This window comes from Phlebotomus argentipes, unplaced genomic scaffold (genome assembly GCF_947086385.1).
Source record: "Phlebotomus argentipes unplaced genomic scaffold, Phlebotomus argentipes genome assembly scaffold_4, whole genome shotgun sequence".
In the NCBI taxonomy this organism is placed as follows: Eukaryota; Metazoa; Arthropoda; class Insecta; order Diptera; family Psychodidae; genus Phlebotomus; species Phlebotomus argentipes.
The window spans coordinates 5232274-5250464 of NW_026776174.1; the positions used below are offsets into that span (position 1 = coordinate 5232274).

At 42.1% G+C, this 18191-nt stretch overlaps 4 protein-coding genes across 4 annotated transcripts; 2 read left to right on the top strand and 2 right to left on the bottom strand.

The window, feature by feature from the left end:
• Positions 1-4888: 4888 nt before the first annotated feature.
• Positions 4889-10815, top strand: LOC132258623 (putative fatty acyl-CoA reductase CG5065). Its single transcript, XM_059756008.1, has 8 exons — positions 4889-4986; positions 6512-6863; positions 7464-7712; positions 8571-8826; positions 8881-9073; positions 9809-10048; positions 10336-10593; positions 10655-10815. The coding sequence occupies exons 2-8, from the start codon at positions 6666-6668 to the stop codon at positions 10803-10805; spliced, it is 1545 nt and encodes a 514-aa protein (XP_059611991.1). The 5' UTR covers positions 4889-4986; positions 6512-6665; the 3' UTR covers positions 10806-10815.
• Positions 10816-11263: 448 nt separating this feature from the next.
• Positions 11264-12314, bottom strand: LOC132258625 (mitochondrial nicotinamide adenine dinucleotide transporter SLC25A51). Its single transcript, XM_059756010.1, has 3 exons — positions 11836-12314; positions 11620-11749; positions 11264-11555 (listed from the first exon to the last, which is right to left on the bottom strand). Exons 1-3 carry the CDS (start codon positions 12312-12314, stop codon positions 11271-11273), a joined length of 894 nt encoding a protein of 297 aa, XP_059611993.1. The 3' UTR covers positions 11264-11270.
• A 585-nt stretch (positions 12315-12899) lies between these two features.
• LOC132258620 (trafficking protein particle complex subunit 10) lies at positions 12900-16671 on the bottom strand. Its single transcript, XM_059755999.1, has 4 exons — positions 16470-16671; positions 13617-16414; positions 13350-13547; positions 12900-13288 (listed from the first exon to the last, which is right to left on the bottom strand). The coding sequence occupies exons 1-4, from the start codon at positions 16573-16575 to the stop codon at positions 12917-12919; spliced, it is 3474 nt and encodes a 1157-aa protein (XP_059611982.1). The 5' UTR covers positions 16576-16671; the 3' UTR covers positions 12900-12916.
• Positions 16672-16712: 41 nt separating this feature from the next.
• LOC132258624 (zinc finger protein OZF) lies at positions 16713-18043 on the top strand. Its single transcript, XM_059756009.1, has 2 exons — positions 16713-17580; positions 17639-18043. Exons 1-2 carry the CDS (start codon positions 16792-16794, stop codon positions 18029-18031), a joined length of 1182 nt encoding a protein of 393 aa, XP_059611992.1. The 5' UTR covers positions 16713-16791; the 3' UTR covers positions 18032-18043.
• Positions 18044-18191: the final 148 nt, after the last annotated feature.

Sequence of the window (18191 nt, forward strand, 5' to 3'; positions counted from 1 at the left end):
AGTATGATTTTCCCTAAATATTACACAAATACGAGGATAAATGTTCCCTTAGTTTTTCACGCAATTCCAGAGGGGAAAATATTGATTTTCTCAAAACATAGAAGCTATGATTTCGAGACTGACAACTACACGAGGATATTCATAAGGGAAACTGAAAGTCGTGCGCATATTCACAGAATCATGTGTTTCTTATCCTTGATACTGCGCATTTATTTGAGGAACACGTCCTGATTGGCATTTTACCTGTGACATTTGATTTCGCGAAACTCGTTTTAAATATAATAAGATGAAAAGGAATATTTTACCTGTTTCGCAGGAAAGACCAAATAATTCCCACTAATTCTCACTTCTCTATTGCTTTGATCAAGAATTTTGCCGAATTGAAAAAGACATTTTGTATCAGAAATATCGCTATAATTGTGCATATTAAAATTCATGAACTTTGCGTGAAGAATTGCAATTAACAAGTTAGAGTGAAAATCTGTAAAGGTCAATTTTAATGAATAAATTTACTCAAATCCTGATGTTCTTTTTCCATACAAATTGCACTGAAAGCCGACTAGCAACGATGTTGATCTTTCTCCCTTATTAAAGGTGACTTTGTCTGTCTGTTTTCAAGGCTTTTCTGGACAAGTTTAGTGGCTTTTAACTTTATTTAACCATCGTGCTGTTATGACAAAATTCACACTAACTTAATCAACTCGTATTAAAGAAATATTGGTATCGAAAACGATCTGAAGACGGATAAGGGTTAATCACAAAAAGGAGGAGAGAAAAGCTACAAATCATACAAAGAAACTTGAAAAGAGGCGAAATCATGAATAATTCTGTGCAAAAATGTGGATTTTAAATTCAGACTAATAAAATATTTACTGCCTTTATTGCTGGTTTTTTACACATTTTATTGCATTCACTAAACGTGGATGAAATAAAGAAGACTATTCTTAAACGACCTTTGCGTGGCATGCGCGGTTGTAATGTAAATGAAAATCGCTTTTGTGTTGGTGATGAAAATCTTTCATGTGTGAGCTTTATTTCACTCACACAATTATACGATTATGAATTCGTACTGTAACGATAAATACAATAAAGTGTAAATCACAGAAGAATATTCATCTCCGGAATTACCCACTTTCATAGGATTTCGCTTTGACTTTACTAAATAAATTTGCAGAATTCGATATTTGGCGGATGTTGTCGAGACACTAAAATCCATGCAATAATTCACATTTTCGTCATTTTTCCTGGACGTTCTGGAAATTCCTGAGCGGATGGAAAATATTTTTCTATACGTGTTTGTTCGCCAGGACAAAAAAATATCATTTATTTGTGTGTTCAACCTTGCAGACGATGCAAACTATGCCCTCTTCATTGGCATGAAGAACAAAATCATTTGAGATCAGCATTGAATTTCCGATCAATGCCTAATAACTCTGTGCTGATGAACATTAAATATCACAAGTCCAACTCATTTTCTTGCAATTAACATCCAAAATGCTCAATGATTTTGCCAATGTTTATGATAGGTACGAATATTTACAAAAAAAAACATGAAAGTATTCAGACCTCCAAAAACGATTTATGAGCTCAGGTTGATTCGCTATCATAAGGGTTTAATCACCTTTGTTCTCAGTGCTGTCTTGGCGCTGATAAAAGCCTTGAAGGTGTTCGTATGCTCGACAGTTAGCACCTACAGAGTTTATTGTGTGCGGAGGATGATGGTATCGCATCCAAAATGCGAAGTACAAGGACAGACAAAATTGAGAAACTAACGCATTATTTGTGCTTTTATCACCGTCTTTAATGAAATAACGCACAGGATAAAATCTATAAGTGACTCGATGCTCTTTACTGCAGTTGAGCGACTTTGAACTTTGAGCTTTAAGTACTTGTTTTCCTCCCAGCACACAAAAAGAAGTGTGATTCATTGAAGTTTACTGGGCGAGAGTGACTGACCTGAGAGGTGACTTGGAAATCATCAATGATGTTCTTCAGCAAAATTTGTTATTGTCCACGTGGAAGCAGGTTCTGTGCAAGTCATTGCTTCGGCTTTGTCGACCTCCAGAAATTTCTGCTCAATTTTGAAATAAGGTGATCAAGTGGTTATTAATACAATAAGGATTGTTCATTCTCTGACAGGAAATTCCAGCCGCGTGATAAAATTAATGGCGATCATTGGAAATGAACAATTTCGGGCTATCAGAGCGTCAATTAATTACTCAGCAGCCTCTCTGCAAATTCCCTCTTCCGGCTAGAGATCTTCAGGCCAAGAATGGTCAGATCGTGGCTGAAGCAAGTATGATTTGCAATTGCTTCGGGTTTTTCAGGCCAACCTTGTGTACATTACGTGTTATTGAACATATCAAAAACGCAGAATTAATAAGAACTTCCAGCAGCAATTAATGCAAAAAGTGCTTACAAGATGTTTACTTACACCAGAAGTTCTGTGGAGGTTAAAAATCAAGGCTTTCTTGCGCCTAAATTTCCGTGCTGTGAGTCTTGAGAGTACTTTGACTGATTACACAACAGAAGAAGAATATTTTCATTGACTATTTGCCCACATCCTCATTGCGCGGAAATTGCTGGTCACTTTTTTTCAATTTGTCAGGCATCCAAAGAGGTCAAAAAATTGAAATTTTTTGAATACATCAAGGCATTTTCTGGTTTTAAACGCTGACAAACAACCAATTCGCATTTTATGTTGTATGCAAATAAAGCAAGAGTCTCATTAAATATTTCGCAATATGTATTTATCATGAAAATGCTCATAAAACGTTTATTTGGCGCATGTAATTTATTTCCGACATGTCAAAAGGTTCGGGAACCTGTTTAAGATCTGATTTCCTATTTGATGGCCAAAGCAAATGTCAACATATCGTGAAAATCACTGATTGATGTTACTCTAACAATAGTTTTTTAGGTAATTAAAAAATATGGCTTTGAGAAATTGATATATCAAAAGAAGAGCCGTTAATGGATAGGAAATCTCGTTGTATGGGCATAAAATAAATTATTTTATGATTTAAGACAATTTCGCATCACAAATTTGATGTAAGGCGATGACCCTGACATTAATCGTGATAATTTTAGACTAAAAAATGTTAATAAAGTTTGTGGTTGAAATTTAAATTTAATCTGAATGCGCCATGTGTGCGCCAAAGGACATTACAACGAAAGATTTCAAAGTGAAAACAACGAACCTGATTTATGTCTTTAGGCAAAGTGTTTTTTGTTTGCGTCAAAAGAGAGATTTTATTAATCACACTGTTTGAAAACACCTAAAATTTGGAAACTATATCACACACTAAATCATCAAATGGAGAAGTGATTGGTTTGTGAGATCTACTTAACACGCAAACGGCGTTTTATGTCAAAATGCCGCCATATTTGCATTCGCAACTAAAAGTGTCTAAATTATCGTGTTATTAACTTCATAAACGGTTAGACCGTCATCAATATACTTATGGGCAAACATTACATTGCTACACCCACTAAAAGGCTCCATTTCAGGTGATGCAACAGGTCTAAGAAAGCGAATTTAATGAGCATTCGTTACCATTTGGATTAACAAAAAGGTGATAATTAATTCTCACGTACCAGTAACTTGGCAGAAGCGAAAGTCGCCAAACAATTGCAGTGTAAATGCGAGAAGTTGTTATTAAGAAGCGTATCATTTTGCATTTCCATAGATTGTCTTCACCCCCTCGTGGTTTCATTCGCGACTCTCTATATTGGCCAATGCTCTGAAGACAGCTATTAAGCATGGGAATTATGCAAGAAATCGTGTTAAATATGGAAAATGCATAATTTTACCGTCTCTTAATAGCGTCAAAGAAGTCACAAGAAAAACAGGAACAAATTCGAGAGTCCTCCTAATTAGCCATGGAATGATTTATGATACCAGAACTGCAATAAATAATCGAAATATAGTCTGGGAATCATATTAACGACCTTCTAGGTCATCCCGGTTCACGTTATTTTGGCATATGGGGGAAGTGTTGGTTTAATCACTTTTCAGAAGCGAAACAATATTTCAAAATCTCTTTCGAGGACGCATTCCAACTCTACAGAAATGTGAAATATTACATTAATAATAGAAACAAGTCTTAAACGTATTAAATAGTGAAAAGATATGTGATATCATAAAATATGGGCAATTTTATTCGAAAAAGAATAGATATTTTGAATTTTCTCAACGCACTTTCTTCACAATCAAAATCATTCTCACTTGGTTGATAATTACGCAAAAACAAAATCATACACTTGCTGTGCTTGAGCAAACCGACGAATTTCTTCAGAAATATGTAAATCTCAGTTTCTAATATCCGGGAAAAGACTTTCAAAGGCGTTCGTGGTTTAGATTCGTTCCGTCTTGACGTGGAAACTTTGTCTTTCACAAACCTGCAATTGTGATAAGAGCGAGTCAATGAAAGAGCAGCTGTTTCATGCGATATCATATGAAAGAAATTTGTGAGACTATCAATTAAATTTGATGTCACGCAATGGTACTCGATCTTTGCGTTGTGAGTGTTGGAAGTAATGCTGGAAGCATACAACATTATGAAATGCCGCACTTATTGAGCATCTCGCATCACACAATTGAATTTTTTCTCTCTCATTTCAATATCAATTGTTAGAGGCGAATGAAATTGAGAGGCAGTGCTGGTATGTACTTTCCTGTATCTCTGTGTGTAAAAAATTTATACTTTTACCGCACAACACCATTGATAAATTCTGTGTGTACATTTTGTGTTAAGGAAGGAAAAAAAGAAATACAACGACGAGCCTCTGGGGGAGCTTTACTGGTGTGCTTGGTTCAGGTGTTGGAGTGAGCATCTTTATTCGGATAACTTTTGTGGATTTTTAGCCGTGGAAAACATTTCAGTTACTCGCCATCCGCCGCGCAAGACGGTCGCCAGAGTTGAAAAGAGGACCTTCTCGCCAAGTGACTTGCTTTGTAGCCTTCTTCACATTAGCCAGAGCAAAGTAAGGTGTTTCATCATAGTTAATTATAGTTACAAAAAATGAGTAAATTATATTTTGCAAACAAAATACTTCATTGATATTTTTTCTGCGCCATTCATTGCCTGTGATAGTGAGGATTGCATAAATTCACCAGTGAAAATTCAGTGCCATTTCGATGTTTTTAAATTGTGCTTGATTGAAAATCAATTTACAGCGAGAGACAATTTCCATTATTTCACTGTGGTTTGCATTATTAATCAATCGACTGAGGAAATATTGGGTGATAAAGAGTGGAAAAATGTGCTGTAAAATTTCCCGCCACCACAAAATGCATCATGGAAACTTTTCCTCAAGATGGAGCAAAATTGCTATTCACTAGAAATAATTGCAATATTTTGAGTGATTTCATAGTGATCAATGTGCTCTTTAGGTGCAAAATACTCTACAATTTATGGTGTCTCATAAATTATGATTACGTTAATGCTGGGGAAACCTTTCATTTTTATACTTGTCCAAGTGGCGCGCTTCACAGGGACTTGAGAGAATTGTGGAATGTTGGGAGAGCCTTTGTGCCAGAGAGATCAGATGAAATGTAATATCTATTCGGTGTAGTAATTGAAAATTGCATGTTTACGAACGGTCATTTATCTTTCCATCACCCAACAAGGCTAAGTGCCCAAAATGTTTCACTCATAAAAACTGTTTCTTTTAATTGTAACCTCGCCGCACTTGAAGTCGTGAGATTTTTCTCTTCATTCTACACCTCGTGCATTTTTTTCGTGGGTTCATAAGCCAAATGGGCAGGTGAATCAGTTGCAAGGAGATCTTTGTGTGTTTATTTGACTCATGTGAGGAGAATATAAAAAAAATTTCCTTCAAATTGAGAGGCAAATTTTGGATATAATTCAATAGGAAAATCCACAAGAGTGCCATAAACCTTGGTTGATGCAGATTTTATGTCTTTTCCACTCGTTTTCAAGAGACGATGAATGTGCTTAAATGTTGTTTAATGGCCTATGGTTGCTAGTGTGAACAATTGGATCACAATTCGCAGCGAAAATTGAGTGATTTTCCCTACTTCTAGTATACAATTGGCGATTAAGGGCCAATAGTAATAAAGTAATTTGCATTGCCTCGAAGTCACAAAAGCTCTCACGTTGAGTGCTATTTGTTATGCACTCAGTGGTGATCTCGAGACTACTGAATAGACCTTCCGTTGGCCCTACGAAACACGCGAAATGTGATCTCCAAAATCAGAGACGCGCGCGAGTCATTGGATTTTGAGTGAAACCGGTTCTTGCATAAAGTCCAAAAAAGAGTTTGGACAATCATTTAAATTCGTCTGATTCAAGTGTAGAGAATTTATGAGGCATCTTAACTGAAAATTTATGCAAATTTTCAACTTTTAGGGGCCAAAATCTTTCATTCGTCTTTCCACAATAACGACAAATCCCAGGGTGATTTCGCTCCTCACGCACAGACTCTCAAGCCCACTCTCTAAAAGCATCATCGCGCGCTCTCAAAATGTTTGTGTCTCTCTTCGTAGGAATTCTTGAATGAAGCTGTTGGTGATTTTTTGCGGACAACAGCACAGAGGACAAATCAATTTAATATAGTACTTAAGGGGAGAAAAAGATCATAAAGAACCAGCTGAGAAGGTGAAGTGAGACAGAAGGTTGCCGAGAAAAGCGAAAGACACAATGCAGGATCGAATGCGCATACCAGAATGGTACGCGGGCCGCTCCGTGTTCATCACGGGCGCCACGGGCTTCATGGGAAAGGTTCTGGTGGAGAAGCTCCTGCACGACTGCCCGGACCTCGAGCGACTGTATCTTCTAGTCCGCGCCAAGAGAGGAGTTGAACCCGAGCAGCGGCGCGAGGAGTATGTTAATCACATGGTGAGTGAAGATGATGCGTTTGTGTGGCCGAAATAGATATTTGGGTCATTGGCTGACCTAGTCTTGTAAACATCAAGCCATTAAATCAGCCGATGCAAGAGCCAATAAGTGCGCGAGTGATTTCTCAGACAATCCATTACATCACACAATAAAACGTGTTTTGATGGTGGTGGTCGGGTGTGTAAAAAGTACATAGCACAGTGGCTTTCGGCGAAAAGTCATGCAGACAATTGCCGCGCCAAAATCAGTGAATGATCTGATATTTTGAGAGACTTTTACTCCTTTTACTGGGGAATCTGATGTGACTTAACACTGAGCTCGTTAATAACACTTCAATATCAGTACTACCGTCCTATATTCCATCGAAGATTTGCCCAACAGACGTTGTTTCTTTTGCATTGGCTTATTGTTTATTTAATTGGGCAAACTGTGGTAATCGCGAGGCTTGCGCGCCGCCGAGATCGCTATCTCTCCGCTGCGCGCCTCTATGATTTGGTCTTGAAATGACTTGGGCGCTAAGCGATAGGAAGTACAATGGGCAAAAGGTAATTAAAGTTCTTGCAACACTTCTCACAATTCCCTTCGATTTCCAACTTGCAGGCCTTTGAGCGAGTTCGCCAAGTGCAGCCCAAGCGACTGGAGAAGATCCACATGATCAAAGGGGACGTCACTCTCGACGACTTGGGCTTGTCGGAAGTCGATCGCGCCGAAGTTACAGCAAAAGTTTCGGTGATTTTTCACTGTGCCGCCAACGTGCGCTTCGATCAAGCCCTCAAAGAGGCAGTCAATATGAACACACAGGGAACGTACAGAGTCCTCAAGCTGGCAGAGACGGTCACCAATCTCGATGTGAGTACCGAAATGTGGGACATCCAAGTACTTTTCAATGGAAACGATATTAACCCATTAGAGACACGCTGAGTTAAAGAGCGAATTTTCTATTCATTCATGAAAATTCTCTCTATTCAGAACGTTCATGTCATACATGAAAAAAAACTTTACCTAAAAGATATATTTTACAAAATCTTAACCATTAAATATATGATAATTTGTGATAATCTATCTTAATCATCCAGAAAATTTAAAATTTTATTAAGGAACTTGTTTCTGTTCAATTTGCTATGATATAAGTAAATTATAGCCGAAATTATCACTTCAAAGTAGAAAATCGGTCCAGAAGCTCTTCAAATAAATATTCTGATTATCACAAATCATGTTTTGTGGTTATTTCATTAGCATAGTTGTTAGAAGAATTTTCTTTTTAGATTCCGAAAATTCCAGACTAGACAGAAAAAGTGATGTGTTGGCATTCATTAATTCAAATTTATTGAAAAGATTTTATCATTTTATATTAAGAACGAGATCAAAGATCGAAAACGGTCACGAACGGTCAGAAACAAGGCTAAATAGTTACATTCTAAACCGATTTATCATCTTGGCTTCCGATTAAAGGTGTTTTTCATCCTTTAAGAGACTTCTGAATATCTTACTATTGACCAAGGTTCTATGCGAACAGAATTCTCTACGGATCATTAAATTTGATCATAAAACTATGAGAATCCGCAGTGATGCGCTTGCGATAGCAATGGGTTAATGCGGTTAATGCAGATGGTGTGAACTCTAGCAATAATTTTCTCTAAGCGCGCACATTGTGCAAGACGTCGTGGCAGAGTGCATTGGCAAAGGTACTCAATATTGCATTTGCAGGCCTTTGTTCACGTCTCCACCGCGTACTGCCAGTGCGATGAGCCGGTACTGGAGGAGCGCGGCTACCCAGCGCCGCACAGCCCGCTCGGAATAGTGCAGATGACGAATCTGCTGGATGACGATCTGCTGGAGCACATCACACCCAAGCTGCTCAAGACGCTGCCCAACACGTACGCCTACACTAAGGCGCTCACTGAGGATCTCGTGGCGTCGTTTAAAGGCAAATTCCCCATCGCAATCGCGCGTCCGTCCATCGGTGAGTTACGAGTGAGTCACGCGGATTTCCTCCGCTAACGCTTCTCTCTTGCAGTCACTGCGGCCATCAACGAGCCCTATCCGGGATGGGTTGAGGGCACGAACGGGCCCACAGGACTGATGGTGGGCGCCGGACGAGGCGTCATCCGCAGCATGCACTGCAATCCCAACTATCCGGCCGATGCCATTCCTGTGGACATCACCATGAACACGATCCTCGCCCTCGCTTGGCAGCGCGGACAGAACAAGTGAGCAATTCGCGGAAAATTGCCATTAGAAATTCACCCACATTCGCGGGAAAATCCACATTATACGCGATTCACCTGGGAAATTATTCTTATTAACTTCTGCTGCCACATTGAGTAATGATTTCTTTTGAAACAATTCCACGCGCAAGGAATTATCTAAGTTGGTAAATCACCGAAAAAATGTGCAAAATTAATTGCGGAAGCTAAATTTGCAGATGTCGAACGAACCATGTGCTTCTTTTTTGCTTAACTTTCAAAAAATTACATTACAAATTCTGGTTTGACGAGGAATTATTAGACCTCTGATATTTCACACTAAGGAATCTAAATGGGTTAGTGTCCAATTTTTGAACTGTGCGATTAGAAGACGGTCATAAATCACACCCAGAAATAGTGTTAATCTTCTGAAAGATTGTCTTTGTGGTCGCTTGTCATGTATTTCAACATGTTTCTTTGACTTACTTTCCAACCATTGAGTTAAGTGTAAAATATTATTCAACTATTTTTCAATCAACCTTCTTCAAATTTAATGCACAAAATGTGTTTTGGAATTGGCGCAATTTCATCAAAATTTTTGGAGTTTCCTGAGAAAGCACTTTCAATGTTAGGCTGCCCTTGAGTCTCGCGCGTTGTGCAATTTCTGTGTTTGTTCTCTCAAACATCTTCGCGTCGTGAGACAACATAATCATAAATTATGTGTTGAATATTTATGTGATTTTTAATGCGCCATTTCAGATCTCCGGAGATTCAATATACGAACGTCGTGGCATCGACGGAGAACTCACTGTCGTGGGGCGAAAGCATAGAGCGCGGCAAGGCGGAGTTCTACAAGAACCCGCTCTGCTTCTCGCTCTGGTATCCGAATGGCTCCATCAAGTCCAACTACTTCCACCATTTATTTTGTGTGATATTCTTTCATTATCTGCCAGCGTACTTTATCGATCTGCTCCTAGTGATCTTCAGGAAAAAGCCATTGTGAGTGAAATCGATCTTAAGATTAGAGAAAGGCTAATGAACAAAGTTTAGAGCTTTATCTTGGAGAATTGGAAAGATCTTGTAAAATGTTATAACATTTGTACGAGGAAAATTAAATGATTAAAGCTAACATTAGAAATTCAGATAGAAATCATATTTTTATAATTACTATGTTGAAACTCTGATAGTCTGTTGATCAATTTCGACTTTTCTTTAGTCTAGTTCAGCTTCAAAACAAATCTTTCCCATTAACAATCCATAACAGAATCCTTTGCTCCTCTTTTCAGCATGGTGCGTGTTCAGAACAAAGTTTCAATGGGACTGAAAGTGCTGCAATACTATACAACGAAGCGATGGGACTTTAAGAACACGAACATGATGAATCTCTTTAATTCGCTGGACGATCGAGATAAGGAGATCTTCAATTTCAATTGCGAATCAGTAGACTGGCATCTATACATCAGTAACTATATTTACGGGGTGCGAACCTATCTGCTCAAGGAACCGCCCTCGACTCTTCCTCAGGCCCGAAAGCTCCTGAACAGGTGCACAAAACCACGCTCAAAGTCAGAGAACACCGTCTAAAGTTATATTCTTTTCTTCCAGATTATACATCCTAGATAAACTCGTCACATTTATCTTCTATGGTTTGCTACTCTGGCTGGTTTGGAGTTATCTGGACGTCATTGGGAGTTCTGTTCACTTTGTCTTTGAACAGTCTAAAAACTTATTGACCAAGTCTCAAGTTTCGCATTAAGTCAAACAGCTCCGGATGAAATTTATTGTCAAATCTATTTTTAAGGCCTTTTTTTGTGTAAGAAGTCATTAGGCAAAGAATTTTCTCATCAAAATGTTATACTCAATGTTGCTTTTCTGATAAATAAACTTAAGTTGTATTTGGTATTGTAGTTCGCAGAGTTGTCACTTAAGCAGAGTCGCTTGTGTAAAAAACAACAATTTTATTAATTTAAAAAAGAAATACACACACATCTTCAGGGCGACAATCATATTTTTTTTGGCTATGTAACATTTCGTGTGCTTTCATGGGCACCCAATTATTATAAATGCAGACAGAAAACCTACAATTTCACTCAAATCGGGCACGTCAGGACTAACTTTTGTTCATGTTAAACCTACTTATGAAATTAAGACTAGACACAATTGAGGATTTATTCAGCTGCAGCTTGCATACACGCATATTTTGCCATTCTTCCTCTCATTCTCAGTAAATAATTTTCTTAATTTGCTCATAAGCTGTATTCATGATGCCCCAACTAAAAAACGCCCTTGTGCAATTAATACTCATGCCTTTATAAACATTGCGCAATTTGCAGCCTCTCTCTCGGTAAATATGAATCAGCACTGGTACAAAATTCACGTAGGGACCCCCAATTGTGCTCTGCATGTACACTTTCACTACGTTCAGCGGGTAGAATATCGTACTGATGGTCGCGCCAATGAGGGCGCCCGCGAAGAACTCTTGTATACTTTGATATAAAGTATTGTCCTGCAGGGGTAAAAAATTGAATGAAAAAAAGCGTCAAGTAGCACAAAAATCAATGTCTACTTACCCGATGAGGGAGCCTAACGTTTGCCTCTTCCCTGAGAATAAAAAACATTGAGTTTGATGGTCCATTCCGGAACAGGATTGGAAGGAAACCTCGGTAGAGTTCCTTAAAACCATATCCTAAATAAACATATCTGAAAAAAGTAAGAAATTGTATAAATCTCTCGTAGAAATGCAAAATAGAGGGCGGAGCATGCGAATGGGCGGCGTTTCTGCTCACTTGAATGCCTGAGGTGTGTTCTTGAAGTTATTGTGGTAGGTAGAATCCGCCAAGAGCGTTTGAATTCTCTCGAACGGCATCAAGCCCGTCTCCACTATGCCCGCGATGATGCCGGACACGATCTTCGCCATGTAGGGGTTCACGTTGAAGTGCTCCACGAGCGGCTTCCGCGTGCCTTCGTACACGCCAAACATCAGCGACAGCGAGATGGTCTTTTGCGCGAGTGGCGGGAACATTCCGCGGTAAAGAAAGGAGATTCCTTCATGGCGCAGCTCCTCAAAGGCCGAGCTGGCCTTCACGCCATGCAGCATCTGCCGAAAGATGATCTTGTGGATGGGATACGTGGCCGTGATGTTGACAAAAGCGGCTCCCCAGCCACAGGCGAACTCCCGGGCGTCGAAGGCGGAGAAGGGATTCTTCAGGAAGTAGATTCGCTGATCACTGGCCATTGCTGAATCCTCTGCAGATGATTTACACATGTTTATCTACTCTAAATGCGAGGATTCATTCATTCTGGAAGACACACAAATGGAGCGCAATTACTGGAGAGAATCTCAGCTGAGGTTATGTTGTGTTCTGGGATAAGTAAATTATCATAATTGTCACAGATAAGAATGTGAATAACATTCAGGAAAATGCGAAGTGATTACAGAGGCGTCATTAGGAAAACCCACACACTTTCTCAGGAAAACTCTGGGAAGAACTTCGCCCACGAGTTATGTAAGGTCACTAATTGACTAGGAGTCTTCGGGGATTTGTGTGCAAAGTAACTCACCTCTAAGATCGAAATTGCTGATTTGGTTTCTTCTTCAATCGCTACCACTCAATGGCTACATCTTAATATGCGTATCATGTTTACAAACAGGATATCTTTTCCACAACACAATTTTCCTCCGCATGCGATTGCGCTTTTAAAAGGACTGTCAAAAAACAGCTGATTGAATAGGCCTCAGAATTTTCCTCTTTGAAACTCACAGCATGTTGCGCAGCGCCTCTGTCGGCAATTTCTTCCCGCCTTCTTGCATTCCCGCGCTCAACGCGAAATCCTTTTAACATGGAATTATCTGGTGTTTATTGCAAATTAGTCAGTATTATTGTTAGCCAGCACGTGAACTTGCATACTTTTGGTTGAATTGTAGATCTGACCAGACGAGAAGGCCTGAACGCGCGGATGCAATTCAGATTTGTTCTTGTTGGCCTGCAAATACTTAGAGAGCCTTATATTGGGCAGGGGCAGAAATCCCACAATCAGCGGCAAGATTTCCAGGACAATCGTTTGCGATTCATTGTCTTGCATTGAGATTACGCCGGCACTTCTTCCGCAAACGGCCCACATGTTCTGATCTGCGTACACTTCGTACATCAAATCAGTGAATGGATTCTCCTGAAGCTTCGTGATCTTCAGATTCAGCATGCACACGGAATTCACTCGACACAGCTCTAGAGGTTCAACCTGAAGAAGCAGAAAAACAGATTGCGTATTGAAGCAAGACTAAAGTGCCTCTCATTATTACCTTAGCTTGGATCTTGAAGAGAGTTGCGTAATCAGTGACATCGAATGTGCATGAGTAATTTCTCTTCTCATCTTTAGCGTCTTTTTTCGCGTACTGCACGCTGAATCCGACTTGAATCAGTGGTGCTTCCTGATCTTTCTTCAGTGGCTCAATCTGAATCTCAAATAAATACGACACGCCAAGATTTTTGTAGATTTTCTGCACGAAAACAGTAAGAAAAACTAAATTTTCCTGGCCTACTGCGTCAAAACAATATGAAATACTCACAGTTTCACTCTGTGATTTTGGATTCACATCTACAATCTCGACTCCAGTCGATGAGCACTTCATCTGCGCAGAAGAGAGCACCAAGTTGCCATCATAGATGCCCTTGATGACCACTTGCAGGAACTTCCTGGTGCCGGTGGAGTGGAGACGACAGGAAGCAATGACGGCGGGCACGAAGTAGAGCGAAATCGGGATGTCACTGCGCGACCACGGACACTGTAGAGTCACTTTGTGCTCCAAAGGCTTGTCATCGCGCCGCCCAGGCAGGTCGCAAATGCCCTCGAGTGGAATTGTCCTCTCCTCGAATTGTTTCACATTTTTCAACATAATCACGAGCTCTTTTTGAAAGTCCTTCGTCTCCGCATCGGCGATTCTCAGCTTTAGCGATCGCGAGCACTTAAGCGTGATCGAGGCTTCAGCAGGAAAGACAAAACTGCCCGCCGAGATTATCAACTTTATCGGTTGTTCGATGCCGGCGATCAGATTTGTGAAGTGCAGAACAGCAGAAGCCGGCTTTGTGGACACTTCGAAGGGATTCAACTTGACGGGGAGTTTCTCTGACAGGAAGTCCAGCGGATCGAGTTGAATAGATAATTGTTCGAACATCCACATCCCGATTCGAGTGGCTTTAGCCCTCAATTCGATCACATTCAGTCCGGGTTGCAAAGTTATTTGCTCCGCCGAAACACAGTTGGTAAAGTCTTTTCGCGTCGTTGCGGAAATTTTCCTCCTCGTACTGCTAGATCTTCTTAGTGGCTGTTTTCCCTTGGGCTCACACACCACTGAGGCGATCTCCAAAGTGCCGTCCTGCTTGTAGTCCAGATGGAGCCTCATGGGCAGTTTCACGCCCAATCCCACTGTCTGTGCCACAGTCACTTGAGGTCCTGCCACTTTCCCTTCCAGATCGAAGGACAGGGAGATTTTGCTGCAGAACACTTCTTTGGGAAAGTGACTGTGCATCTTCAGCTGCACTACTATGAAATTGTCTTGTATAATGGGAGATTCGTTGATGAGTTTTATGTCCGCCACCTTGAAGTGATCATCCAGAAGCGCCACGCAGGAATTGTTCTTGTTCTCCTCCGTCACGACGATCATCTTGAGAGATTTAAGGAACTCGTCGAAGTAGAAAGTCCTCACGAGAGCCTCCAGATCAAGACAGCAAGAGATGGAGGCACACACTTTCGTGTAGCTCGTCGTGTCTTCCATCTTTCGATAGCAGCTGGCCAGCTCGAGGAGAGTCTGACTCACCAAGTAATTCCAGTTCTCCGACTTGAGCTCGCGCAGTAGATCGATGAAAAAGATCACCGCCTTGTTGGGCTCATTGAGCGTGCAGTAGAAGTTACCCAGGTCCAAACCGACGAGTCTGGCCGATCTCAGCCGGGATATGTGCTTATATGTGGAAATGGCTAGCTCACTGAGCTCCAGGTAGAGCTTTTGGAAAGCCTCATTCGATCCGAGAGCCTCTTTCAGCTTGTCCGTCGGCGGCTTCTTCGGCTGTCGACTGGGAGAGTGACTCTTCCTATCTCTGGAGCTATTCGGCGAGGACTGGACGTCTTTCGAAATCTCCTCCTCCTCAGTGTCGCCGATTCCCGCCGAGAGAAGCACAACAGTGTGCAGTTGCTCAGAAGATGGAATGCATCCGGGCAAGAGGCCACAGAGTTTGCCCAATTCGTACAGTTTATCCTTGGCTAAGTCCCAGATCGGTGCGCAGAACTGGAAGCACTTTGTCATGTCGCTCGTGTCATTTGCCTCATCGTAGATCTTCAGCACTTCGAGTGCGCAGACGAATTCCCAGCACGCCATTGAGCCCTCGAGTGTCTCCAGCTTGAGGGCGTCGACCTCTCGGATCGTGCTGAAGAGGAAGGGCAGAAGTCTGCTGGCAATCTCCCACGGCTTCCCGGCAGCTTGCAGCAGAACGCACTGGCGCTCGAATAAGTAGCCTCGAAAGTCCAGAAGAGTTGCTGTGTTGCTCTCGATCTTCTTCCGCACAGCCATCATCTTCTTCCGGTTGATTGAGATGCCCTGAAAGGCGTTGATGGACTTCTCGAACGTCTTCAGCCACGTTTGCTTCTCCCCAAACATCGAGTTCAACACGAACTGCGAAAAGAGAGCGTCCAACTCGTCATACTGAATGAGGGCTTCTGAGAAGAGACCCAGCATTTCCAGGACGAATGCCAGCTCTTCCTGCAGCAGAAAGTACCGGATGAAGCTCCAGCCCTCGTGATTGCGCTTCTCGCGATTCGCCCTGATTAACTCCTCGTACTTCGTGATGTTGCGATTGTAGCCAGCGAGCATAAAGTGTCGAATTCGCTGCAGAAGACATCGAAATGACTCCGTGGCTTTCATTTCGTACTTGATGGGGTTGAGAACGGATATGCAGCGATCGCCCGCCTTGGAGCCGAAGTCTATCCGCACCTTGTCCAGCACTGTCGTGCGCGGAAGGATGTTCTTCGTCTTCTTCATGTCCAGCGTCTCCACAATGAGGATCATCCAGTCCGTTATTCCGTAGCTCTGCAGGGCTTTTAGCCACAGATCGATCTCCTCCTTTACAGTGGACTTGTAGATCTCGATGTCATTGCATTCTGTGACGAAGATGTGTAGCACTGGGTGCTCAAGGATGCTCCACTCGCCCTTCTTGAATTTGTCCAGAGAGTCTGTCTCGAACTGCCGGAAAGACGCCTCCATTCGCACATTCTTAATGGGGCGCCCATACGGCCGTCGCCACTCACAAGTGTCATTCGGCACTGCAGAGACTATGTTACTCTCCAGGGAGCGGAAAAGGGGCACATCGCCGGCGTCTGTAAAGGAAGACAGAGTGAATCTCTCAGGACATCATTGAAAAGAAACACTCACAAGTTATTATGGGCTTTTGAGAGTGGATTTTCCCAATGTACGACTGCCGATTTCTGCTCAGTGTGTCCATCCGATCGGCAACATCCAGTTTTCCACCCTCGCTCATGCTGTTTTCCACAAGAAATACGCAAAAACGGAGAATGAAAACACAATTTTCTGGGTTTTGTGTACGTCACAAACTCACAGCATGTCAATAGGCCTGAAGTTGAGAAGCCTATTAGATGTCCATGGATAATCTGATGTCTTTTCTGCAGTGATTCCACGAAGGGCGCGAGCAGTTTATGATGTCACTTCAAGTGTAAATATTTATTGTGCATTCGCAATGGAGGAAAATACGAGAAAATGCTACATTTGTAGCGCCGAGACGGTGTATTTTTGGAGGGACATTTGCACGCTGATGACTAAGCACTCAGAAACGCCCATCTACAAAATCCTGGAGAGAATCACAGGCAGTGAATTTGTGCAGCTGGAGGAATCCCACAACACTGTGATCTGTCACGCCTGTTTCCTCAAGATTGACGAGTACGATCTGGCTGTGAAGACTGTGCAGAAGATAGAGCATGAATTCATCTCGCTACTCAAGGACAGAGACACTGATATAATAGTGGAGATGATTAAGGAGGAGTCTGACATTGCTCAAGAAGTTCTGCTACAGGACGCTGAATTCTTCGAGAAGATAGCTGAGGAAGAATGTCCCATGCCCAGGAAGCGAGTACAGAAGAACGAGTCTCAGAAGCGGGGAAGGAATAGGAAGATCCTGAAGAGCAGGGACAAAAGCTGTGCTTTTGTGGAGGACGTCTCGGAACAGTCTGAAACGAAGATCAAGCTGATCAACAGAAAGCAATTGTTGCCGATGAAGTGCACAAAGTGCTCCAAGGAGTTCCTCGCCAGATCTGAATATAAACTCCACTTAAAGATCCACGAGGATGACCAGAAGGTGATTTGCTACATCTGTGGCACCACGTACAAGTCCAAGTCCGCCCTGGCCATTCACATGGGCATGCACAACGGCGTGAGTCCCTTCGAGTGCAGCATCTGCCAGAAGAAGTTCACCCAGAAAGGCGCTCTGGTGCGTCACATGCCGATCCACACGGGCGAAAAGCCGTATCAAGTAAGCAAGAGAACTTCTTAAGGTCCAGCAAGACTTGCTAACGCCTTTTTCTTTGCAGTGCGAGAAGTGTGGCAAGCAATTCATCCACTACTCGTCCTTCCACATGCACCAGTTGTCGCACGACGACATCCGGACAAAGAAGTGCCCTATTTGCGGATTGAAGCTGCGCTCGAATTCGCACCTGAATCGCCACATGCGAGTCCACAGCGGGGAAAAGCCGTACGCTTGCCCGATCTGCGATCAGAAGTTCGCTCAGCGGTACAACATGACGTCGCACTACAAGACGCACATGGGCATCCACCGGAAGTACACGAAGACCTACTCGTGCAAGGAGTGCTCCACCGCCTTTCGGTACAAGAAGAACCTCTGCGAGCACATGTTCGAGGCGCACAAGGCGCCAACGCACGTCTCGGTGATCACAGAACCGACAATCAAGGTGGAGGGCATTTAGCGAGTCCCACAGCTTGCCTGCTTGCCTTTGACGCAGTATTTGATTTAGAGTCAATTTCCCCGCTTCGGGATGATGGCTTGGTAAAGCATAGTTTAGGAAGTACAACTCGAGGAAACCTCGGAAATCTCGACAATCCTATCCAGTTTCAAGGTAGTTTAAT